General features: G+C 40.5%; 1 protein-coding gene across 2 annotated transcripts; it reads right to left on the reverse strand.

The window, feature by feature from the left end:
- Nucleotides 1–10,449: 10,449 nt before the first annotated feature.
- Nucleotides 10,450–27,348, reverse strand: RAE1 (ribonucleic acid export 1). 2 transcript variants are annotated; one of them, XM_072996823.2, is made up of 13 exons: nucleotides 27,192–27,345; nucleotides 26,979–27,023; nucleotides 24,767–24,863; nucleotides 24,547–24,651; nucleotides 19,628–19,720; nucleotides 19,207–19,293; nucleotides 18,082–18,168; nucleotides 16,641–16,712; nucleotides 16,229–16,336; nucleotides 15,217–15,323; nucleotides 15,020–15,095; nucleotides 12,636–12,830; nucleotides 10,450–11,819 (listed from the first exon to the last, which is right to left on the reverse strand). In XM_072996823.2, the coding sequence occupies exons 2-13, from the start codon at nucleotides 26,984–26,986 to the stop codon at nucleotides 11,733–11,735; spliced, it is 1,122 nt and encodes a 373-aa protein (XP_072852924.1). In that variant the 5' UTR covers nucleotides 26,987–27,023; nucleotides 27,192–27,345; the 3' UTR covers nucleotides 10,450–11,732. The 2 variants fall into 2 exon arrangements, with proteins under 2 accessions (XP_072852924.1, XP_020653145.1); XM_020797486.3 differs by lacking the exon at nucleotides 26,979–27,023 and having other exon boundaries at nucleotides 27,192–27,348.
- Nucleotides 27,349–27,498: the final 150 nt, after the last annotated feature.

Consider the following 27,498-nt stretch of genomic DNA (forward strand, 5'->3'; position numbering starts at 1 on the left):
ATCATGCGATCTTTAATCAGTGGTAGCCTGGCTGAGGTTTATTCAGAGATGCCACAGGAACTGATGAGAGATTTTGCAGAGTTTAAAAAACTGGTGTTTGCAAGACATGGGATAAATGCGGAACAGCTGAGGCAAAGATTCAGGTCCCTCACAAAGAAACCAGAGCAGACTTTTACCCAAGTGGGGGCCCAATTGGTGAGGCTGCTTGAGAAATGGCTATCTCAGGAGGGGACAGAGACCTACCAGCAGCTTAAAGACTTGATAGCGCTGGAACAATTCTATTCAGTCCTGCATGGGGAACTGAAATTCCAGGTGAGGGAAAGGAAACCGAAATCTGTGGCCGAAGCTGCCGAGATCGCAGATTTTATTTACCAGATAAGAAAGCCCTTAGGTGAGGAGAAATCTGTAGGAAAACCCAAAGAAACCTACAGCAAGTACTCTCAGGGACCAGGGAAAAGCCAGCAAGGGGGAGGGGCCCATGGTGAAGGGAAGCCCTCAGACATGAAACTAAGACCTCAGATTTTGGAGGGAAAACCAAAACAAGATGAGAAAGACTCAAAATACACCAGAAAATGTTATTTCTGTCAGGGAAAGGGCCATCTAATCTCAGAGTGTGAGAAATTAAGGCAGCTAAAAGGAATGGTGCCTCAGGATTTTAGTGGAACCAAGCCAAAAGCTGTGTTCTGTGTCCAGAAAGAGCAAGGCTCATTCTCACTGAGGGAGCCTGTTGCCATGGCTACTCAATCTGGAACAGCTACCTCTGCTGATCAGGCTGAGGAAAATGGTCCTCTTGTAGAGGTCAGGCGCTGCCTGTTGGTGAGAACAGATTCTCAGTTGTTTGAGACAGCAGGGGTGGACGTAGGAATACTTGACCGTCAGTATCGGGGGCTGCGGGACACTTGTTCCCAGGTGACCCTGTGCCATCCAGATATTATTCCTAGGGAATATGTAATCCCAAATGAGAGCATGAAGGTGGCAGGGATTGAGGGGCAGGTGATCTCTCTGCCAGTCGCGGAGGCACCTGTCAACTTTCAAGGCTGGAGGGGAGTTTGGCGGCTAGCAATTTCATCGACTCTGCCAGCAGCCGTGCTCGTGGGAAATGACCTGGCTGAACATGTGAAACGGGTGCTAGTGATTACACGCTCACAAGCCACCACGGGGACAGTTCAGGGGGGTAATGATGAGCCAGAGACGGAAGCAGAGGGGAGTTCAGAAGCTGTGGTGGAAACCTTAACCACAGACAGCCGATTTGGTCAGGAGCAAAAGGCAGACGCCACTCTCCAAAAGTGTTTTGAGCAGGTGACTGACGCCCAGCTAACACCTGAAACCCCAGTGAGATTTCTGGAGAAAAAGGGGATTTTATATAGAGAGACCCTGAGGAATACCTCAAAAGGGGGACATGGGATCAGAAGTCAGCTAGTGGTGCCTGAAAAGTATCGCCCCATGATCTTACAAAGGGGGCACTCTGACATGTTTGCTGCGCACTTAGGGGTGAACAAAACACAGCAGAAAATCACACAGAATTTTTACTGGCCTGACATAGGGAAGCAGATCAGGGAGTTCTGTAAACAATGTGATGTGTGTCAAAGGCAGGAGAATAGCCGCGACAGGACCAAAGCAAAGTTGTGCCCTTTGCCTGTGATTGACACTACGTTCAAATGCATAGGGGTGGATATTGTGGGACCTTTGCCCAAGGCCACAAAGAGGGGGAACAGGTTCATTCTCACCATTGTGGACCATGCCACGAGGTACCCTGAAGCCATACCCTTGACTAACATTGAAACTAACACAGTGGCAGATGCCTTGGTGGGGTATATGTCCAGGATGGGATTTGCCTCAGAAATAATCACAGATTTGGGAGCATCGTTCACATCAAAGCTCATGAAACGCTTATGGCAAATCTGTGGAATTAAGCACAAGGAAACCACTGCCTATCATCCTGAAAGTAAGGGGTTAACTGAGAAGTTCAATGGGACTCTAATGCGCATGATTAGGGCTTACTTGGCAGAGAATCCAAACAATTGGGACCAGAAGCTGCAATCCCTTTTGTTTGCTTATCGATCAGTGCCACAAGCCAGTACCGGGTTCAGTCCATTTGAACTTTTATTTGGGAGAAGGGTGAAAGGGCCCCTTGATTTGATCAAACAAAATTGGGAGCAGATCACCCAGGATGACCCACAAGACGTTGTGACATACATAGACACCTTGATGAATGACCTAAAGAGAAATCTAGAGCTGGCAGCAGAGACCCTGCAAGCTCAAAAGGTCAGAAAGAAAGCTTGGGATGACCAGGAAGGCAGGGAGAGGCACTTTGACCCAGGGGAGGAAGTGCTGTGGCCTGGGCCCTGCAGAGAGAGCAAACTGCAGCTGGGTATCCCAGAAAGAAAATACTTGGGTCACATGGTAGTGGGAGGAGTGATAAAACCCCTGGAGGCCAAAATAGAAGCTGTTCGTGATTGGCCCAGACCCAACACCAAGAAAAAAGTCAAATCATTTCTTGGGTTGGTGGGCTACTACAGAAAGTTCATCCCAAGGTTTAGCGAGATTGCGGCTCCGCTGACCGATCTGACGAGGAAGAAGGCTGATGACCGCATCCCGTGGACCAGCGACTGTGAGGCGGCGTTCCAGAGGTTGAAGGAGGCGTTAATCAACTATCCAGTGCTGCGTGCTCCAGACTTCGACCGGGAGTTCATCATCTACACCGATGCGTCTAACAGCGGGGTAGGAGCAGTTCTTTGCCAGGAGGATGAGAATGGTGACCAGCATCCAGTGTCCTACCTGAGTAGGAAACTTCAAAAAGGTGAGAGACATTTGGCAACCGTGGAGAAGGAGTGTTTGGCCATAGTCTACGCGATCCAGAAGGCCAAGCCTTACATCTGGGGAAGACATTTCGTTCTGTGCACTGACCATTCACCACTGCAATGGTTAAAGACAATGAAAACCCACAATAGCAAACTTATGAGGTGGGCTTTAAACCTACAGGACTATGACTTTGAAGTGAAGGTGGTCAGAGGGTCAGTGAACTGTGTTGCTGACGCCTTGTCAAGAAGACCTGAAGATTGAAGACGGCGAAAGAGACATGGACTATGTATATATATTGATGACAAAAAGTTAAATGTACCTGTTTTTTGAACTTGGTTTGTATGAATAAAGGTAAATTGATGTAATGTATATGGTAAATGTTTAAATGCCTAATTGATATGGTTAACTTAGAATGTAAGTATAAGTAAGTATGATATGGTATGTATAACTGTTGTTGTGTGTTTTATCCAGGTTGTTTTTTTGGGAAAAAGCACCTTAGCTTTCCCCCTACAAAACAACTTATAAAGAGGGGAGGTGTTACATACAGCACTGATGTTACCTGTCTGTCATGGGTTTGGAGGGAAAGTTCCATCCTATGGGGAGTGGAAGGCGGGACATCAGGAGGAGGGGCTGTACTGTATATATATGTGAAGCCTGTGTGGTGAAGTTAGGAGACGCTGGGATGTGACGAAGCAGCAGCTGGGAAGAAGAAGCTGGTGTGGGAGTCTGTGTGTCAGACAGGGTACTACTGTGTGTCAGAGTACCAACCTGATAGGTTCAGGTGTCTGTTGGTTAGCCAGAACTGATAGGTTCAGGGTCTGTGCTTCAAGTTAAGTGTTCTGTGTGAACCAAACTGTATGCATGTATGAATGAGACTAAGCCACGTTACTATATCTTATTCACCTGATCATTTTATTTTCCCTGTGTGTTGTATTTAAATAAACCTTATTCTTTTATTGGTTGAAAATCCATCCCTGGTCTGTGTGACTTCTTACAGGGAATGGTTGGTGGCAGCTTAGTTAACGTGTGGCAGGTCCCAGTAGGTCTGGGTTTGTCACAATCCCCAAAAAGAGTGAGAAGGGCAAGATGCTATTCATAAATCAGTTATTCAACATCTATGAGTCTTTGAAACAAACTTCAATATTTTGCAGCTCACAGCCTTCTGCTACAGGAGAAAGTTAAAGCTGCCATGTGCCCGTACCGTACATTTCTGTACACCCTAAAGCACTGGTTCTTAACCTTGGGTTACTCAGGAGTTTTGGACTGCAACTCCCAGAAGCCTTCACCACCAGCTGTCCTGACTGGGGTTTCTGGGAGTTGCAATTCAAAAGCATCCGAGTAACAAAGGTTAAGAACCACTGCCCTAAAGTCCTCACTGAGCCCAGTGGGGGTTATGGCCACATAAACAGGTATAAACACAGCAACCTTAAACCTTATATATAGATGACAGGCAACCTGAGGAAAATTTGAAGCAGTTCATGGAAAATGGCATCCAGGATTTAAAAAAAAAAAAACAAAACCTGAGGTAAACACAGTAATCACGTTTGAGCACTTTTTTTGTTGTTGCACCATAAAAGACATAAGGAAGAAACTCAATTAGGCAGGAAAGATTGACTTTCTGGTAGACACCTTCCTCATTTGAAGTTTCTGTGGTACCTTCAAAATGAAAAGGAACAAGAGGATTGTAAGGGTTGTTACTTTAGAAGCCGCACATTCCAAGCATGGGGCAGGTATCAACATTTAGGATTCACACCAAGCATTTAAACAATGTTCACAGAGATTTATGCATATATACAAGCCACAAACAATGACTTACATCTATTACCATCCAAGGTTTGTACTATGTTTCCTGATGACGTTGTACTGGCTGTTAAAACCCAGTACAATAACCTGAAAATGAGACTGTGGAAGTTGACATGCCATAGTTGCTTTTGATCTGCGTATATTTCTACATATAAAATATTAGCTAACATATAGCCTTAATTTTCAGCTCTTCAAAATGTCCAAGATGCTGGGTTTGTAAAAGATCAACTGTGTATTAAGACTAGCTGAAAGAACTCTGTCCTTATAAGCAATCCCCACTGTGTGAAGCTAAGGAGTTCTCAGAAATGCAGCATTAAAAACCTACAAACAGTGCACCCTGTAGGATTATAAAATTAATGCTATGATTAAGTTCATAACTCAATATTGCTTATTTACAGTGAACCTAACTCCAGCTGATCTAAATTTTGAAGTTAGAAAAAGTACATGGTCAAGCCAAATGATTTAATTCCTTCAGCCTTGTTTAAGTATGTGCATTTAACTGGATTCTGAATGAGTCTGGTAATGGATGCCTCTTGCCTAGTTACCCTTAGCCATCCTCCCAGATAGCTGTCTTATGATGCCACCATTTAGGGCTTTAGATCATTTGTCACTAAAAGAAGTGAGACATAGCTCCCTGAAGCTAGAAAACTGTTGGAGCAACCAAAAGCACAAACCTATACAGGGAAACAGTGCAATAGCATCAGATAATACAACAAACCAATGTGTTACCAGTTCATACTAGATTATGATTTTTGGGATATATTATGAATTATTCTAAAATAATAGTTACAATAGTAAATGCTATTGCAGCCTTTTCTCCCTCCATGTAAAGCGTTCTGAGTACTTCATATGGCTGACCCAGCTGTGGAAACTTGTTTTAACATATGGATCCATCTATACTATAGACTTGGGAAAAGGATACCCATCAGAAAGTATTCATGCTACCACATATATATTGGCCAAAGAGGTTTCATATCTAAAATATGAAAAATCTTTTTCTCATTTCTTAAAATGTAAACTTTTTAAAAAATATATACAAGGATTGAGACATATATATTAGATTTTGCAGTCAGCACAAATATCAATTATTTTTATACTGTATTTCAGGAAAGAAGTTATGACATGTAAAATAGCGGACAGGCTTCACTGTAAGACAGCTTGACCTCCTTAAATGATTTTATCATTAAATACAGATTCTCAAAGGCATCTGGGTGTACATTGATGTCGGCCAGGGCTAAGGCCTGACATGCATGGCACAACACACTGCAGAATCTTTCACAATGGAACATGGTGGTGAATAGCAGAGCTCTATATGGCATACATAAATTTATTATTGATATATGGTAGAAAAGGCCAAGAAATTATTTCAAACAACAGCAGCAGCAGCACTATGTGGATACAAATACAGTGGTGCCTTGCTAGACAGTTACCCCGCATGACGTTTTTTCCTAGACATTGACTTTTTGCGATTGCTATAGGGATTCGCAAAACAGCCATTCCTATGGGGGAATTTCGCTGGGCAATGTTTGGTGCCTGCTTCACAAACCGATTTTTGTTAGACGACAATTTTGACAGCTTCCTCCACGCTCGCAAAACAGGTGTTTTCGGGACCTAAGCTTCGCAATACAGCGATTTAAACAGCTGATCGGCGGTTTGCAAAGCAGCTTTCCTATGGGCGATCTTCGCTAGACAACGATGACTCTTCCCCATTGGAACACATTAAACAGGTTTCAATGCATTCCAATGGGAAATGCTTTTTGCTAGACAATGATTTCGCTAAACAGCGATTTCAGTGGAACAGATTATCATCGTCTAGCGAGGCACCACTGTATAAACGTTAAACACTGCAAGGTAGAATACTGAAACACCTAATGTCTGCATTAAGGTAGACTGATGTCTCTGATGTTTTAAGGGGGAATGCTAGCTTTTAGTCTGTTTGCTTTTAGACATTTTGGCTGCTTTTAATTCCAAATGCATTCGATTTTTAAAATTTCAACCAAAGTAAAATTACCTTTTAATATTAACTGAATTTAACAGAAACCTGCTAAAACAAAGTTGACATGTGGCTCTTAATAATAAATCCATTGTCTACAGACACAAAAAGCAATCATTCAATATAGAATATGTTTTCTGATTACAAGCATTATGAGAACTGCATAAAGCATATTTTTATGACCTTGATAATGGCGTAATTAAATCAAATTACCACACGCCCTGTATTCCATTTAGAAGCACAGGAAACCTATACTTTACAGACTCGTTCACCTGTATTCTAATTCGTCTGATTATTGAGTTAGGAAAACTAGCAACTACCAAAAAGTTTATACACCATCCCACTGGATATATAAAACCACACATTTTGCACTGTGAAACAATTGCTTTTTTCTGGAAAATTCTGATAGTTGAATCTTCTGCTCACTGTTCTCGTATAGTATACAGAAGGAAATGTATATTTTGAGATCAAATACAGTTGCCATATTATTTTGCATGTGTAATAAACTTCTAATCAATGAAAGTTTGATAGAAACTATAAGTAAGCAACATATTATTTATATAGTAAGCAACACAATAGCAGAAATCCTGTTTGTTACTTAATCAAAATGTGTAACTTTTGGAGGTGAATTACCTCAAATTAAGAAATCCTCACAGGCATTATCTGTTGCATACTACGTCACTTGACCCAGTACTTCTGCTTCATTGACTATGCAAAAGCCTTTGACTGTGCGGACCACAACAAATTATGGCAAGTTCTTAAAGAAATGGGAGTGCCTGACCACCTTATCTTTCTCCTGAGAAATCTATATGTGGAACAGGAAGCAACAGTTAGAACTGGATATGGAACAAATGATTGGTTCAAAATTGGGAAAAGAGTACGACAAGGCTGTATATTGTCTCCCTGCTCATTTAACTTGTATGCAGAATACATCATGCAAAAGGCTGGACTGGAGGAATCCCAAACTGGAATTAAGATTGCTGGAAGAAATATCAACAACCTCCGATATGCAGATGATACCACTCTGATGGCAGAAAGTGAGGAGGAATTAAAGAACCTCTTAATGAGGATGAAAGAGGAGAGCGCCAAAAATGGTCTGAAGCTCAACATCAAAAAAACTAAGATCATGGCCACTGGCAAATCGAAGGGGAAGATATGGAGGCAGTGACAGATTTTACTTGGCAGCCAGATCACTGGAGATAGTGACAGCAGTCACGAAATTAAAAGACGCCTGCTTCTTGGGAGGAAAACGATGACAAATCTAGACACCTTCTTGAAAAGCAGACATCACCTTGCTGATAGATAGTCAATCTATCAAGAGATTTAGGGGCGACTGCCAACATTTTTAATTGGACATGGAAATGGTATGAGGGTTCACACAACCATCGAACACTGACATAATACAGTTGAAGACCCAATTAATAATCTCACAGCTCTATTCAGGCTCAACTACAGTTTCTGGAGAATTTTTTTAAGGCAGCACCACATACAAAGCATTGCAACAGTCCAAACAGGAGGTAACAATACATAGGTATGCTGTAGTCAGACTAAGTCCATCCAAGCGAGGTTGCAGCTAATGGACCAGCAAAAGCTGACTAAACATGCTTTCAGCTACAGAAGCTCTAATAACAAGGTTGACTCAGCAGGCACTATTGGCAAGCAGTGCCTCCCACATCCAAACTCGGCAGCCTTTCCATAAACTGAGATTTCCCAAGAATTCAGCAGTACACATCTGCACCCAAAGACAATGTACAGACAGGTGGATTCTTTGATAAGTATACTCAAATAATCACTACAAAAATTCACCATATAGTATTATACTCCACACCAGTCTGTCATCTTGTATAAATTGTTGGTAAATTCAGGTTTATCATTTCAGCTTTCCCAAAATTTCCTACACAGTACTAAACTCACTTCCAAAGATACTGTAAAAAAATTTAAACTGATTCAAGTTCCTCTTTTGATACAGACTTGCCCAGTGGTCACGAAGAACTTGTTTGCTAAGTCATATGCATGGTCTTGACACAGGAGAAGTGATGAACACATGACATGCAGATGACTACTGATACAGTGCCATGTGAGCAGCCTCCCAAAACAAGGGCCACCATACCAAATGTGCTGTGACCTACCATATACACATTAAGGTTAGAAGCACATAATGTAAGCAAATAGTACGTTCTTGCAAACCTGAACTATTATTATAGGTAAAGATCAATTTGCTTTTGAAACTTCATTTACAATGCCTCTACTGCAGTAGACTGTCTGAAAGTTTCACTATTCCTATTGTTAAACCTAACTAAAAACTACTGAATGATAAGTCAACACTTATATAAATCCCAGTAAGTCAAAAGATCTACTCTAGTTGGGACTAGCAACAGGACACTGGCTTATGTGCAACTACAACAATACTCTAAAAATAAGCAAATATGTACTTTGCTGAAGTCACTACACAGATAAGCTGTCAGTAGCTCTAATGAAGCCAGGAAATACTGGCTCTGCACAGGTCACACACATACACACGTCCATTACCTGCTAAGACTGTTATTGACATCCATAAGATTTAACTGCAAAAATAATTAGAGAGAACAAACATTGAATTTATAGTATCCTATCTACAGTTCAGCAGTACATTAAGCTTTACAACAATGCCTGAAAATAAAAGCAACTACAGTATCTGCTGTCTAGAAACCTGCACGAGAGACTGAAGCAGAGCAAGGAGAACATAACCTTAAGGAATGGATTGGGATGTTTAGTCAAAGGAATGATTCTGGATTTATTTGTCTGAGCTAAAACCTTATTTATAAGTTACTGTGCATGGTGTGCATTGAATTCAAATTACTGATCACACAGAACTACCACTATAAGTGCAACGATGCAGACACAATATGCACCTCTGCCCACACAAATGGCCTTGGCAGCTGATTTAAAACCATACAAACCTTACTAAGCAGTTCCATGTAGCTTGGCATCTCGACTAACGGAAATCCATTTACCAGTGCTTTCACATGCAGTGTTAGCAGATCAGTGAGTGATGGCCCCACAGAGAGCTCCTGCTAATGTGTGAAGTACCCATGAAAGGGCCAGGGTGAGGGTTCTAAGCTGCTGAGACAAGACATGAGGCCAACACTTTGCCATGTTGAACTGCACTGGTGAAGTGTTTCTCACATACACTGCGCTATGTAGAAAGTGGATTTTTAAAAAATCAGGGTTCTTTAAAAGCTCTAATGAGATGTGTGTATCTGTAACAAATTCTAGTGTACTGCCTTCTGTAATCTCTACCATAAGGGAGGAACGATCACTCAAAGGCAGAATATTGACTTTGTAGACAGGGGGTCTCAGGTTCGAATTCTTGGCTTCTTCAGTTAAAACTGCCTCAAGCAATGACATTCAAAAGGCCTTTTTTTGCCCAAGACTGTGGAGAGGTAAGGCCAGTCAGAGTAGACAATACTGCAGTAGACAGACAAATACTGTAACCTGATTATGAGACAGTTTTAAACTTCTTACTATTGGAAAGAAAGCATCCTGAAGTATACTTTTGACTATATACTGGCATCCAGTCTATTTACTGGACTAAGGAATGCAGTGAGGTAGATAAGCAAAGAACGTTTGTTTCAACGTGATAGTAAAAGTAAGGCTATAATCCTATATTCACCCTACATACTCTTAACTTTCTGTGAAATCAGAGGGATCTGACATACAGGATTTCAGCATTAATTAAGGAAATCCGATTTGTGTTCAGTACAAAACAGACTGGCTTATTCTTAGGAAGAACAGTTGAATTCTGCTTCAATACATTCCCTTCAACATTGCATTTTATTAAGACTTTTGATAACTACTTACATGCAACAATGTTTTTATTTAAAGCAATTTTATTTAAATTGTAGCAAGTCTTACAACATATGAATTTACAGAAAGAATTCTGTCAGAAGTAGCATTGTGTACACATTCTGGTTCCCTATTTTAATTTCACTCATACGTATGAAAATAAGCATCAGGTTTATCAGGTTTACATTCACAAATCAGGTTCTCTCATGAAAGCAAGCTTGAACTAGATGACCAACCAAAGACTTCAACATCATTTCTACTTGGCTGTACTTTGATGCTTATGTTAGATAATGGTGTAACTGATGCAAAGGTGTTAGAGAGACAACGATCCTGCAGCTCATTAGGGCACAGGCTGAGTGACAGTTGTGGCCATATTATGTAGCACACATTCATTAAAAAAATCTTCTTTCAGCTACACAGTAGCCCTTCCCTTCGCTTGCTACTGCATGAAAGGGGATAAATGCAATCTTAATCTTACAAGACTGACTGGTAAAAAACACCGACCTGTAAAAATGAATGGCTGAGTTCAGAGTCATAGCTATAATAGCACTTCTACCTAACTGTGTCCTTGGACTTCTAAACATACTCTCAACTATTGTGGTATCCTTTCCTAAAGACAAGATGAAGCCCTAGCTCCTTGGGGGTACTAAAATACATCCCCTAGTATAATGTAGAACCTATGTAAAAAGGGAAGTAAATCAGAATTGCACCTCCCAAAATCTGGTATTGATGCCTTCTTGGAGGAAATGCCCATTTGGTCTTTAGATTTTTTGCCTCTAATACATATGTCCACTTGCATGAGTGGAAAACTAAAATTTTAAGACAACCCCCCCCCCCCGAAAAAAATCAGCACACTTTTTTTCTAAATGGCCCACAGTTTAATATTTAATATTAAATTCAATATTAAATCTACATTTCTATGAAAGTAAAAAGACTAAAATTGTAAGTGGCCCCTTTCAAGTGATCTTCCCAATCTGAGTTAGTTGCATTCTTACCCCAGCCAGAAAATAAGTGTTTGCCTTGAATTTCTGCAGTATGTGCATACAGGAAAGTCAATAAGTTTCTTGGTCCAATGCAGGGATTTTGCAACTAATGAGAAAACTGGCAACTTGTCATGCAAATTGTCAGACGTTTCTGTACAACACTGAACAAATCACTCAAAATAATGAGTTCTCCAGAATGTGCTTTGGTATTAGTCACAGAGCCCCCCTGCGAAGGGTTACAGTCCAGAACTGACAAACTAGGAGGAGACCAAAGGAGGGCATGTGGTGGGAAAGCAGCACTAGAAGGATGATCTGAATAATACTCACTACTTCTTGTTTCTGGGCTTTAACTCTTCAGCGGCATTGCGCAGAAAAATATAGTTTTTCTTTTGTGGATTATAGAACTCATGCCCCTGTAAAAATAGTAAAATGAGTTACTACTACACAGACACAACTGATTACATTTACAGTACAACTAGTGACCAGTTTTTCCGATATTCAGTCAGACAGAATTTAAGATAATAGTCTCATTGCTACATTAGAAATCCACATTACTTCTATGAGGGTAAGTTATATTCCTTGCTGTGAGGCTTTACATGGAAAGACTTTAAGAATAAGACAACAAATGGAAGGTTATGTATTAAAACTAACTACTCAAAGGCACTGTGAAGTACTCTGAAAACATATTTAACTGATCAGGTTTGTAGCCAAAAATTGTGAACTGGCATAAAAAAAAATTCTAGAGAGATGTTGATCCCCAGATGCTCTTGGAGTAAAGCTCCCAGAAGCCTTCAGCACTAGCTGTGCTGGCCAAGATTTCTGGAAGTTGTAATCCAAGAACATCTTGGGACCCCAGGTTGGAAACCACTATTTCTAGGTTTCAAATTAACAGACAAAATTAAGTAGCAACTGATATAGTTTAATTTGAGCATTTGTGGACAGGCCCCCACTTCCTCAGATATAAATGTAAGTGGACTTGTCCACTGAATCTCACATTAAAATACATCAGTTAATCTTTAGTGCCACGTTTTTGTTTTCTTTATGTTTTATTCTTTTTGTTTTGGCCTGATATGCTAGTAGATTAACATGGCTACCTCCTCTAATATTGAGTAGGGCTCTGACTACGTTTTCTTTGCAACCTTACTGGAAACATTTCCCTTCTCTAACTATAGACTTTGGTCTGAAAGAGATGCTGAGCGCTTATCTTCCCACTTAACCAACTGACTTACCTTTGACCAATCATAACTGGAAGCATATGCAAATATGTTGCCATTGTGGTTGAAGCAGCAAGCAGATATTGGCTGGTCCAGCTGCTCTGATGTTTTTAGCTTAGTCCGTGCATCTTTATCCCAAAAGCTGAATCTACCATCAGATCCTACAGTTGCAAGAGTGCCATGGACAGGATGAAAGGCAATTCCATTTACCTTTTAAATAAAAATTAATTACAATTTAGCTTAAGGTTACCTGGCTATTCAGTTGAATCGGGGCTTTTGTAACAAAAATGGCAAACCTAGCAGTGCCTTTTTTCCAAGCTTCCAATCTAAAAAACATTGTACAAAACAACCATACTACAGCACAACCTTAAACAAATCTTGTGATGATGTGTTTCAAGGGAAACAGTTTAAGGAAAGGAAAAGCCAACTGTGGCAGATATCTAAGCAGAATTTGCTAAGAGGCACTACTTCGCTATTCTCCTTTCTGCCCAAGTTAATATCTGTATCATGTAAAACAAGGCAAGCATGTGATGCAGGTCTGGATCCTGTACAAAAAAGGGTGCAACAACATGTGATAGACAGGACTTGAGTTTTAACATTTCAGATCAATGAAAAACAAAGCTACTTCATATCACAAATTCCTACTATTAAACGATTGCCTATTTTTTATTTTATTTAAAATATTTTTACCCTGCTGTTCTCCTTACAAAGGATCCAAGGCGGCTTACATCATTGAAAGACTATATTTCAATCTGAAGATAATTATACAATGGTGGTTTACATAATTAAAAGTCAATATTTAAAGCTAAAACAATGAATAGAAAGAGGCATTATTAAAAACCAATATTAAAGCTAAGAACAATAAGTATACAAATATTGAAAAGGAACAAACAAATGCCACTCTGAGAAATGGAAAACACAAGTACAGTGGTACCTCGACTTATGAACTTCCAGAAGATGGTCATAACTCGAACTGTTTGTAAGTCGAAGCACCACTTCCCATAGGAATGCATTGAAATCCCATTACTGACCAGGAAAAACAACAACAAAGCAAGCCCCACCAGAACGCACTGGGGCTGAAAAAAACACACATGCCAAAACACAAAAAAACAGCACAGAAACATAACCCCCCCCCCAGCCCAAACCCATGCTGCAAAACCCTGTATGTACCCACTCAGAAGCAGAAAACAGCACCAGGCAGTCCGAAGCCTCCTCTGAACACACCCACTCTAACCGCTGGGGCGAAAGAGCTACAAAGCAGCAGCCTCTTCGCCAACCAACGGTTAGCAATTTAAATTCCCCACCTTTTTTCTGATCATAACTCAAAGCTCCGGTCGTAAGTCGAAGCAAAATTTTGCAGCCGAAGTTGGTTGTAACTCAAATTGGTCGTAAGTCGGGACATTCATAAGTCAGAGCACCACTGTAGTACTAAAAATCCAGTTGAAGCAGTAATGCATAATACAGTGGTGCCTCACTTAGCGATGTTAATTGGTGCAGCAAAAATCGTCACTAACTGAAAACATCGCTACGCAATTTTTAAAAAATGCCCATAGGAATGCACTGAAACCCCTTCAATGCGTTCCTATGGGCAAAAAACTCACCTTTAAGCAAAAATCCTCCATACGGCAGCCATTTTCACTGCCCAGTATGTGAGGAATCTGTCCCAAAACACAGTGGGCGGCCATGTTTTTTACCCGGCGGCCATTCTGGAACCGCCGATCAGCTGTTGGGAGAACATCGCTATGCGAAAATCAGTAAGCGAAACAGCTTACCGACCATCGCAAAGTGATTTTTCCCATTTAAAACATTGCAATGCAGTCGCTTTTGCGATCGCAAAAACCTAATCGCTATGTGATTTCATCGTTAACCGGAGCGCTCGTTAAGCGAGGCACCACTGTAATTCATTTAAAAATCATACACAGGTAGCCAGTCACTGAGGGAAGGCTTGCCTGAAGAGAAAGGGAGAGATGCTAGATGAGGGGTATGGCTTGATAGGTTCAACAGGTTCCAGGAAAAGGGAAGGAATCTAGCTCTCAAACCAATCCTGCTCCTCAGTCTTAAAGTACAGGAAGACAGCATGTTGAGAAAGAACGCGCTCCAAAGAACATTAGAAATTATTTATATAAAGGTATAGCCAAATGCCTCTGTAAAAGGCTGCCAATTTTTCCACTCCAGATATATTTAGTAGAATAAGAACATCTTGGGTTGACAATGTAAGATACATGTGCTTTGCTCACTGTCATTCTGGTTGTTACAGATGTCACTTTTCTCCCTTTAGACAAAAAAAGCACAGATCTTCTCTTCAGAGGCAAAATGTCAAAGAAGTGAGGGTCTAGATTTGGCAGTCTATGCATAACCGCCCTGGAGGGTGCTTACTGCATGACACGAGAAATACTTACAGCATAGATATCCTGAGGTGCAGATGTGTTTGTGCCATTGGACCGATGACATTTGAAGGTGAAGTTGTCTTTGGCACTAAGGGGAAAAAACACCCACATTTATATTCTCAATTCCATAGGGCACACAATGCAGTATTTATAACAGCCCATGTTTCTTGCAAGCCTGAAGTCACAGAGGCCTATTTCAAGATACTTACGGGTTTGGTGGGTTAATGTAATGAATCGCTACTCTTCCTTCAATGCTTCCAAGAGCAAACCCTGTTGGTTTGTTCACTTTGTCTTTAAAAATTGCCACACAACGATGCTAAACAAGAAATACTGTGTTTTAGTAAAGTATCAGAGAAACATAAGCATTAGCTGGGCATCTTTTGTAGGTACAACCATAGTATGAAAGCCACCAAATAGTTACAACTACAGAGAACATTTACTTATAAGGACTATTAAATCTACAATATACTATTTCGACATTCCAATCAAAGGGAGGCAGATAGCTCATATTTCCTCAGCCAGAAACAAAAGACAATTGAACTTGTGAAGACACTAGGCCACCAAGTGCCCACACTGTTGCAACACTGATGTGAACAGACTTACTGAAATGCAGGGAAACCATTGACTACCTAGCTGCTTCAATATGACATTAGCATACAAAGAATGTTGCCACCTATTTAGCCTATACATGGTGGCTCAATCTGAATTATTCCAACCTGGCAAAACATCTTTTGAACCCAAAGAGAAGTTCAAAATAATTTTACTATGCCATGATGGTCCAAATGTCAAAGAAAAGAAGAATTCTACAGCATAAGCTCAAATATTTAGGGAGAATGAAATGGCTTTTTGAATTCCATCTGGATACATTTTGTTCCCTTCACAGTAAAGTACAAAATGGCTAAATTATTTTTTAAGTTCACCTTATATAGTCTCCAAATAAGACTGAAAGTATTGCATTCTTAGGTGCTGGTCTCTCACACAACAAGCTAGAGTTGTTTGCAAAATTAAAAGAAACCTATTTCTTTGTGTGCTCCTATGATGCTTTTTTTACAACCTAGCAGATGTATTTATGCAAACAGCTCTCAGAACTTTGCCCATTGTGTTTAAAAATTGTAATGTGTAACTTAAGCAATGTTTTAAAAATGGTAACTTATAACAATAACTCAAATATTAACCCAAGTCTTGAAAATTAAGAAGCTTCAATTCAAGTCTAATTATTACCTGATGTTTAAGAGGAGAGTCTATTCTTCTAAATTCTGATGGCTGATTGTCCAATTGATAAACTATCAAGCCTCTCTCTGCAGTAGCCACAACAGCCATCGGGTAAACCTGAAAACAAAATATGAATAATCTGAATTATAGTTGCTACAAAGACATGCACTTGTAAGAAAAAAAGTGATAGCCTTCACTGCTGTATTTTAATCCGTGTCACGTCATTGGCAAGTAATAAAGGCATATCCCTGATTATCTAAGAAATAATTCATTTTATGCCATTTCCCTCCATACTCTTATAAATTTATTCTTCATAACAACAGAAACTCCAAATATTAATTACTGTTCTAGGAAGGAGGCCAAGCAAATGGCAAAGTACAGCATAAGTTCTGGTATAAATTTGTGAAGCTGGTTAACTTACTACATCAGCACAGTAACACCGTTCAGGCAACTGCAGAGTCATCATTGGAGTAGGTGACCGTGTGTCCCAAAACTAAAGAGAAGATAAATAAGGCATTAATAATCCCCACTTGAATGTAAGAAGGACCATTTTAGCATAATATGGCTTCAAGTTGTTTCCATGACAATTACAAAGGAAGCCTATTTATTCTGTACTAATATTTTGATCAACCCCAAAATTTTTCTTCAAACATAGTTAAATCCAAGTCTTCATTCCAAGGAGGACAGACCTAGGTGTTCACTTATTGGTCTATTGTAATTGGGACTAACAATTGGATGTAAGTGACAGTGACCTACTTGAAGGACTGTAAGACATTTTTCACATTGAAGCTCTATAGCAAGAACCGCAAAATGACCGTGATGGGTATGACATTCTGATAACTACTGTCTCTGTAAATAACTGCAACCTTATTGTGAGGGTTCGTTGTGTGTGGGGCCAACTCTGGCCCATTCAAAAGGAATGTTTCAGACGTGGATTGCTTTTCTAACAAAGGAACATTTATTGTGCTCTTAACAAATAAACCAGTGTCTTTAATTGTATCTCAGTTCTTATCTCCTTTAGCCAACGTGGCCAACAGGGGTTTCCAATCGTCCAAAACAAATGGGTTATTATAGTGTTCCAGGGTCCTGGGGGATTCAGTAGACATTCAATGCTTCAAAGTTGGGGGTCTGCAAACCCGGCAACAGGGACACAGTGTCATCTCTGGAAATCTCGTCCCACTGGGTATCCCCCGGCCTATCCAATTCTTGCCATCCCTTTTCTTCTCCTCCATTCTCATCTCCAGAATCCTCCATCCTGTCCTCTCCTGTCCTTCTGCCTTTCTCTCTCTCTTCCTTCAGCTTTCTCTGCCACTCCTTAGTCCCCCCCCCCAGTAAGAACAACGAACCAGAAGGAGGATCTTCTCCTGTAATCCGCCTCCTCGGGAGCAACTCCAATTCTCTCCCATCTATCTGTCCAGGGTTCCTTTGGCAAGGGCTCATCTCTTTTTATAGCTTCTCCTTGCCCCACCTCTCGGGTCTCCATCTTCTTCTGGTCTGAAGCAATTTACAATCACCCTTTGCCCACCCTAATGTGGCCTTTTAAGAGAGAACAGTAGTGTTGCCTTACAACAGACTAGGGCTGGGAAGGGCACGTGGCCCTTCTGCAATTACCCTCTGTCAAAGTGAGCTAGAAGTTGAATCGGGGGTTCCTATTAATACACCACACTTCTAGGCTTCACTTCCTGCACTTAGGTCAACAAAAGGAGACTTGCTTCCATGTTAACATACACAAGACTACACTACACATCACTATGTTACACAAAATAAACACAAGTTTCCCCATAATATTTACCACATACAGTTTCAGAAGATCAATCTAGATCTATAGATCAGTACTATTAAAAAATAACCAAGACACTTACTTTTAATGTTTTATCCCAGCTTCCAGTCATCACACAACTATAATTTGGTGCTTTTATCCAATGGACAGTCTTTACAGGAGCTTCATGCTATAGAATAAATAAGATTCAGAAGATAACTGGATACATTCCCCATTTATTCTGTTTAGAATGTGGATCAACCTAACTTGCAATACAGACTTCCTCCTTTTACTTTTATCTCCTGGAAAGCGAGACGGCTCTTTCAAGCAGACCTTGCAATGCTTCTGACAGGCAGATATACCAGATACACCAGCAAATCAACACTGATCAAGCTATCTGTTACACTTCCCACGTCTCTTCGTGTTGTCTGTCTCTTTTGCTTTTAAATGCATTCACAGGTTCAGCCAACTTAAGGGCTAGTTCAAATAGAATTTGAAGCAACAAAACACTATCTTTTGTATTTTAAACACTCCACAATTTGAAGAAGTTAAACAAATCTGTCCCTTTTCACTTGGCGGGGCACAAGAAAAAGACAGTATTTAATATCATAAGCTTCAAATGGGCAGCCAGTTTCCACCCAAACACACAACACAGACAGTTCTAGCTTCTCCAAATTCAGTCCTTGGGATAAAATTGTATGTATTCCTAAACATTATGCATTTGCTTCTAGGGTAGTTTTACTACTTAAAACGTGTTTGTGACACCAAGACGTCCACTAACATACCAACAAAGATTGACACTATATATCAAAAATTTAAACTTGCTGTTTCCAGCTCAAAAATAGTTCTTAACATTCCTTAGTACCATAAGCACTCCTCATATAAACATATTCTAACATGTAGCTCACACTGTTATAGGACATTTGATTCATTCATGATTTGGCCAATGTGTGGAAAAGAGTCCTGAACTCTGAAAACATCACCCCTTTTCTGCCTTACTCCAGTTTGAGAACTACAGTCTTCACATGCACAGGAATGTTGTAATTTCATCTAAGCTTTGTTCCAAGCATGCCATTTTTCTATTTTAATTTTAGAAACTATATTAACAGTTAATGGATCAGAAATCTTGATGTTAAGTCTTATTAACCTGAGGTTTTCTTTCAAATACACTTCAATGCAATAAACTTCAATGCATACCCTTTTATATAGTTACATTTGAAAACCATACCTGTGCTATTTGTATTGCCTGGTTGCTGTTGAGATCCCACATTTTGGCCGTTTTATCACAAGACGCTGTGAAGACTTTACTCCCATCCTAAACAATAACAAAGAAAAAAAGTTTGTAGTTTACTGTATTTATCTGTGGTTGGCTAAACACAGATGCTGAAGCATCCCAGTGGCAATAACTTTCTCTCTTATAAGAATGTTTCATTACTATGATGTCTTGGTTGTTAGGGAATAGAGGGTGCCCTGGAGTGGGATGCTCCTAACACTCAAGATTAATTTCCATGCAAGGAGAAACCAAGGTTTTAAGTCAAGATTTTTGATTTCCAGCTCCATGAATAGACAGCACAAACTATTTAAACAGAATCCTTGCAAAGTAAAAATGAATGGATGGATGGATGGATGAATATACAAGAAAAACATACATCACACCAGCAAACATCCAGCACAGGTCCTGTATGCATCTGTTGAGCTTTTGGAATAGTTTGCCCATTATCTTGGACCTCCCAACAACGCACCTGAAGTTAAAAGAAAGACAACTTGTTAAACTACTGTACTACAGTGCCATTGACTCTCAGTATTATTGTAAACAACATTATTTGGGGACATTTCTAAAAACCAAACTCAAAGGACTTCCTGATGAAGCCAATTCTGACCTACAAAAGCTAAAAAGCCAAAAGAAACTTGAAACATCAATTGGACCCAAATATGAAGGAGACATAAAGCCTCAGGATGTTAAGAAAACCTGGTTTATTATGCTTTAGGAACTGCACAATATGTTTGGCCCAAGCAATGTGGAGCTGTCTGTGGAAGCTAATAAAAAAGAAAGAAAACAGAGAGGGACAATGTATAGGTTAGCATTATAATACATTCAAAAGAAATTGTAGTAAACCAGTGGTCCCCAACCTTGGGTAACTCAGGTGTTCTTGAACTACAACTCCCAGAAGCTTTCACCACTAGCTGTGATAGCCAGGGTTTCTAGGAATTTCAATCAAAGAATAGCTGGCTCACCTAAGGTTGAGAATCACTGTACTGGAATCTTAAAAGTTATTTATACAACACATTACATGCAACTATCCGCATTACCACTTTCATTATTTACAGAAAGAGCATGAATGTTCTGCTCTAAACTACAGTAGTAATAAAACAAAAGCCAAAAGAAACTGGAAACATCCACTTGACCCAAATATGAAGGAAGTACAACGTGTCAAGATGAGTTCTCAAAGGCTTTCACGGCCCGGATCTGATGGTTGTTGTGGGTTTTTCGGGCTCTTTGGCCGTGTTCTCAAGGTTGTTCTTCCTGACATTTTGCCAGTCTCTGTGGCTGGCATCTTCAGAGGACTGGAGTAGAAACGTCAGGAAGCACAACCTTCAGAACACGGCCAAAGAGCCCAAAAAACCCGTAACAACCACTTTCAAGATGAGGTTTATATAAATATGAGAACTTCTTCCCATCTTGTCATTGGTATGCTTAGAAGAGATCTGCTGAAATCAAGATGACTTAGGTTAATTATAATTAGGGGGAGAAGTTCTATGACAGGTCATACTTTTTCTGCAGCCTATGTTTGAAAATGTTTATGAGTAATCTGGTGAGAAAGGCCAGATTACTCATAAACATGTTTAAACTCACTTGTGGGTTCAAGTATAGGTTGAAGAGAAAGTGTGACATGTCATAGAAATCCTAGTTATAACTAACTTGCCCAACTGATTTCAATAAATCTATTTTAAACATGACTAAGTCTAAATCTAGTGAGTCTAAAACTGAACTAAGTCCAGTCTTAACCCACTGCTTTTAGGATGCAAGAGACCTTTTATTTTTACTAAAACACATACAACCTGATCCGATGCAGATTTCCTTGGAATGAAATATCAATATCCACAAAGGAGTTTATTTTAAGATTGTTTCAATAATGCTGCAGTTTATTTTTATTTTTTTATTATTATTAATTTGAATTACAAACTACCCCACACCCTCCCCCCTTTGAGGACAAGGGTTCAGACCTCGATATAGATCAACTTTCCCAAATTTCAGAGAGCATTAAAGCATAAACAAACACAGCTGAGGGAAAAACAAAAAATACGAAGAAAAAGAAAAAAAACAACAACACAGTTCACCAACCACATTATCCTATCTTCATATCTGACCCTGGGCCCAAACATATATTAAGTTCCAGCTTTGTTTTGCATAGTCTCTTGGTTGATCTCGTAGTGCTTCTGATAGTGTGTCCAGTTCTATAATGTCCAACAGCTTCTTCAGGTATTCCTCCATTGTAGGTACCTCCTCACTTTTCCATTTTTGGGACCAGAGAGTTCTAGCTGCTATCAATATATACATCAAGCAATATTTAACTTTCTTATCAGTAATCTCTGGCATAATGCTTAACAAAGCTATTTCAGGTTTAAAATTTAGTTTCCTTTGAATAATTCCCTGTATCATATCCCACAACTGTGACCAGTAGGCCCTGGCTTTTTCACATGACCACCACATATGGTAATAAGATCCCATTTTTTTTAACATTTCCAGCAGATATTGCTGCTTCCTTCTGACATTTTTGCCAGCTTTATGGGAGTGTGATGCCATTTATAAAACATTTTGAGGGTATTTTCTCTTAAATTAACTGGCTTAATCATTTTATAACAGTCTTTCCACATCATTGTCCAGTGATCAATGTCAATATTATAACCAAAATCCCTTGCCCATCTTACCATTGTCTCCTTCACCCTCTCATCCTCCATTTCATATTCCAATAGATATGTATACATTTTCTTTATTATTTTCTCATCAGAGTGGATCCAGAGTTTATCTACCTGTACTTCACCTTCAAAAAAGCCCAAAATTCTATCTTTTCTGTATCTTGATTCTAGTTTGTTCAGCGATCACCAGTCTGTTGCCACCCCTAGTTCCTCTAATTCTTGTTTGCTTTTTAGCTTTTGTTCTCTATTAAGCAATTCTTTGTAATTTAACAACATCCCTTTCTGATTCATCACTTTCATCGAAAATGCCTCTATGGGGGCTATCCACAGTGGGATTTTTTTGTATGTTTGTGCTCGAAATTTATACCAGACTAGACCCAAAGCTTTCCTTACAATATGTTCCATAAAATGAGATTGTTCCTTATCTTTCCCATACCACACATATGCGTGCCACCCCATACTTAAATCATACCCCTCTAATTTCAATAATCTTTGATTTACCAGGGTTATCCATTCTTTTATCCATGTCATTGCACACGCCTTATAGTATAATAACCAATTTGGGAGCCCTACACCACCCCTTTCTTTCAAATCCTGTAATAGCCTAAGTTTTATTCTTGGTTTCTTAGTATTCCATATAAATTTAGTTGTCAGGCGATCCAGTTCTTTAAAGTATTTAAAGTTCATAAGTATTGGTAAATTTTGGAAAAGGAATAATAGTTTAGGCAAAATCATCATTTTTATCATTGCAATTCTTCCCATCAATGATATTTGAAGCTTGCTCCAATCTTCCAGATTCTTCTGCATTTCCTTCTGTATTCTAAGATAATTCTCTTTCATTAGATTGCTGGGTTTTTTAGTGATAATAACTCCTAAATATTTAATTTTTTGAACTACTTCAAAGTTACTTTCTCTCAACAGTTTTCCCACTTCCTCTTTCTTTATGTTTTTGATCATGACTTTTGTTTTTTGATAATTGATTTGGAGACCTGCTACTTGACCATATTCTTCTATAATTCTTAATACAGTGGTGCCTCGCATAGCGAGGTTAATCCGTTCCGGATTAACCTTCGCTATGCGAAAACATCGCTAAACGGGAATAAAAAAGCCATAGAAACGCATTGAACTTTGTTCAATGCGTTCCTATGGCTTGAAAACTCACCGTTAAGCGATGTTTCTCCATAGCGCCGCCATTTTCGCGCCCTCGGTAAGCGAGGGCAGGGCGCGAAAATGCAGCGCGGACCTTCCGGCGGCCATTTTGGAACCGCCGATCAGCTGTTCTCCCCCGCTTCATTCTGCGAAGATCGCTAAGCGAATCGCTTAGCGATCATCGCAAAGCGAAAAATCGCCATAGGGGCCATCGCTGAGCGAACGCTCCAGCGATGGCCCGGACCCCCTCGCTATGCGAATTCATCGCATAGCGAAGCATTCGCTAAGCGAGGCACCACTGTACTTCCTTTAGGCCATCCTGCGGGTCCTCAAGTATTATTACCAGATCGTCTGCGTAGGCTTGTACCTTGAATTCTTCTCCTCTAATTTTGAGGCCTTTGACTCCTTCGTTAGCTCTTATTTGTCTATTTAGAATTTCCAACGTTAGTATGAATAGGAGGGGAGATAACGGACAGCCCTGTCTTGTGCCTTGTTCAATCAGTATGCTCTCCGTTAAATTCCCATTGACCTTGATCTTGGCTTCCTGCTCGGAATATATTGCTTTGATTGTTTGTAGGAATTTTCCTTCCACTCCCATTTCCTTTAGTTGCAGTATCATAAAGTCCCAGTTAACATTGTCAAAGGCTTTTTCTGCATCTAAAAATATCAGCATCATCTGCTTTCCTGGATGAAGCTCATAATATTCTAAAATGTCTATTATCGTCCTTATGTTTGATGACAATTTCCTTTTATAATGACTGCTCTTCTCAAATTCATTTGCTCTTTCAACTTTGTTTCATGATTAGAAATGGGCATGAAATGCCAAACCAAGGGTTCATGCCAGCTTGCTTTTCAGCTGAACAAGTGTTCAGCACTTCCCAGCCCTACCTCTCCTGGCAGGTGCCCACTCAGAGGCAGCGAACCAGCTTCCCCACCCCAGATCCTCCGAGTGGGCTCCCACCAGAGGAAACAGGGCTGGGAAACACTGAGCACCTGTTTTGACTGAAAAACAAACCAGGACAAAACACTGATTTGTCAGTTCATGCCCATGTCTATTCATGACATATAAACAAATCAAAAGAGACTGAAACTGCAGCCCTGTAGCCAGTTATCAGGGAATAAGACCCACTGAACTCAACTGACTTCTGAGACACATATAAGACTGTGCTAATAGAAAATACCCTGTTTATAATGAGTTTAATAACTGAAATCCTACTGAGTAACTATGTAGGCATAACTTATGTTGCCCACATAACAGGTGCAACTGTGTCAAGGCAGAAGTGCTATTTACAAAGCATGTTTAAGCAGGTATAATATTATGTTGCACCACAACGAACAGGATTCCAACCATTGTGTCAAACCAGTACAAGCCAATGAAAGTCTGATGAAAACAAAAATCTGATTTCATTTTGCTAGCAACAAGCAGAAATACACATTTAATATAAACTCTCTTAGCTGTATATATGGTATGCCCCAATATGTTCTTTTCTTTGTTACTTACATCATTTGCCCATGATCCAGCAATAAGGAAATTACCCGGCAATGTTGGTGGGCTGAAAGCCAAACAACCAATGCTGTCATCAGGCGGTGAAGTAACTTCAATATCCTGGAACAGATCAAGGTTACACTCATTTCCCAGTGCATATGCACAGCAGACAATTTTAATTGGTTCAAAAACCCAACATATTTTCCCTGCCCCCGTGTGAACATGGGCTGAGTACCTTCATGGGGTTGTGGTTATCTGTAGCTGTGCTGCCAAACATGCTGGTGCCCCCAGTTCCAAATCCTGAAGTTGAGCCAAACAAACTCATTTTGGTCCTGTGAACAGAGTTGAAAACAACTTGAATACATTGCACGTTGCACAAGATTATGTGATGCATATCAGTCATCATATAATGCATGCACACTGTATTTAAACTTATAATTAAAACTAATGGGACAAAATCCTATTACAAAAAGAACTGCTCAGGTGGTTTTTGAACCTCTTGAGCATGCTATAGATTGTGTGATCAGTGTGAATCCCAGGAAGACCAGATATGGCGCAGACAGCCCAGCAAACGGGTAGCATTGATTTACACTGCCATTTGCAGGCAACAGGATTAAAAAATGATTCTGCATATGGAAGCAAACACACTGATACATCTTTGTTTCTACTGGCTTCCCTGAATTCCTCCTTCTTCATCAAAGGCTCTTTTCAGATTACTCCACCATTTGAAGCTATGCAGGCAACTGAGGAATGGTATTTCTCCAGCTTCATCTGTGACAGAACTAGACTGTTACTGTTTCTCTCCCCTCCCCTGACCTTCTGTCACTTTTCGTAAGCTAAAAGGCCTTACCTTGCACAACCTGCATTTCATGAAAAGAAGCAGCTCTTTTCAAACTTCCATCTATAAGGACGTAGTGGAGCAGTAGAGGTATTTCATAATTCAATCACCTCCTATTTTGCAGGAGGAAGGAAATTTGGGGAGAGGAGGAACTTAATAAATTACTAACTTATCCCACTGATTTTCAATGGATTTACTCTAACCTTGAATAAACATGAATGCAAAGTATAAAAATATACCGGGAAGCAGGTTTAAAACATGAATTTTAAGAATTTGTAAACCTAAGTCATTGGAGAAGGGGCATATACAGATTTGTTCAGGAAATTTTCTATGTGCAGGTGCATACACGGCTGTCCTCTTCCTTAACGTGAAAAGTGCATCACAGGTGAAGTTAGACATGAGACATGTCTAGAACTTTTAATGTCTTTTGGCCACATTTTTCAACAAACATGACTTTCTGTTACATGCCCCAGTTGAATTCTAGTCTGAAGAAAATACAACAAAATTCCTCCCAGCAATTTCCACAGTGCATGCTAGAGACATAGAGAGAAACTAATCATAGCTCAGAGGCTGCTAACTGAATCAAGCTGTTCTCGTGCAGGAGCTGTTTACTGATAGAGTAAGTGACAGTGGATTGTACCCTGTCAAAGAACTCTCAACCTTGGCTTCTTGAATAGCTGTGCAATGTAGTCATGGAAAGTCACATGTATTCTAAGGAGTTCAGCATGGTAAACAACATAAACATAAGACAGCACATGGCACTGGTAGAAATTGCTATACGAAACTATGATGCATATAGCAGAGATGGGCTAGCTCCAAGCGCCTTCACCCAATGTCTAAGCATTGTCAGAGGGCCAAACATTCCCCAAGGGTTCCACAAAACCAGAAGTAATGAACAGAATTCCAACTTTCAGCACGTGTATACTGAAAGCAAAAGAAGAGTACCTGCACATGCTCCAGGTTGTCATTTCTAAAAATCGAAGGTTAAGGTTGGGTTATTTGGGGGGGGGGGCTTTTTTGCACACAATTTAAAAAGACGGACTGTCTTCAGCATCTGATAAATAATCCCAGATATAAGAGATTGTCATCCCAACATCATAGGATTTCTTATCATCCTAACCACACTAATCTTGTCTCATTTTGGAAGTTGTTGCCTACTCAGTACTTCCATGGGAAAATACAAAAAAAATACCAGATAAGAAGATTGGGGGCGGGGGGGGGGGGGAGAACCTGAAACACTGGAAAGCCACTGCTGCGGGTTGGCAACACGGAATGAGTTGGGCCAACAGCCTAAAACGGCTTCCCAAATTCCTATGACGTGCACTCTATACTTGAAATCACTGGCAACGCCAACGGGCCTTGGTAGTAGCCTAGTTTCAAGAGCCACAGCAAGCACATCTGGCCGAATTTCAACACGATTTGCCTATAATCCAAAGATACTATGTTTCCCCATTAAAAACTTCTGCAGGATCAGAAAACTCTTTTTGTTTGAAACTTTTTAGTGAGCCAGTAAATACATCAACCAACCAACCCAGAGCGTTGTTTCAATCTCTGGGCCGCCCCCCGAAAGCAACGGTGCTGAACGAGGGAGAACGACGACGGGGCTGACCTGTGCATGGCAAATGGCCCCCAAGGCAAGGGGGAGAAGCGACACCTGCGGGAAAATAGTAAAGGGTCCGGTCGGTGAGAGGCGAGGGCAGCAGGAGCCCCCGAACGGAACCGGCGCAGCCCAAGGAAACAGGGGCGAGGGGTGGTTAGCCGACCAGGCAGACGGGGCGGGAAACCACGCCGCCCCACCCCCACGCCAGGCCGCCTCGCTTACCTCCCAGGCAGATCCCGCACGTGAGGTCAGAAACCGGCCTTCAACGGGCCCCGGAAGAGGCCGCCTGACCAAGCGGTTCCCTTCACGACGCCCTTACGCAAAACAGATCGACAAAGGCTCGCCTCACGCGAGTCTAGGCCTCTCTTTAATGCGCATGCGTCAGCTGGGGACGTGCCTCCTAGTCGCCCGAGGAATTGTGGGCATTGTAGTCCAGAAAGCGAACACTTCCTGAATACTTCTAGACTTAAAGTTCTTGGGTTGAAGAGGGTTATTACTTAAGAGGGCAAGGGGCCGGTCTCAAAAGAGT

Source organism: Pogona vitticeps, chromosome 4 (assembly GCF_051106095.1).
Source record: "Pogona vitticeps strain Pit_001003342236 chromosome 4, PviZW2.1, whole genome shotgun sequence".
In the NCBI taxonomy this organism is placed as follows: Eukaryota; Metazoa; Chordata; class Lepidosauria; order Squamata; family Agamidae; genus Pogona; species Pogona vitticeps.

Bases quoted from the DNA above. Each gene is read 5' to 3' on its own strand.
- RAE1 (XM_072996823.2), bottom strand. The intron at 18,169-19,206 runs GTATGGTTTTCA...TTTATTCTATAG, and splicing joins AGGCAATACAAATAGCACAG to CATGAAGCTCCTGTAAAGAC. The intron at 16,337-16,640 runs GTAAGTTAACCA...TTTTGTTTTCAG, and splicing joins GGTGTTACTGTGCTGATGTA to GTTTACCCGATGGCTGTTGT.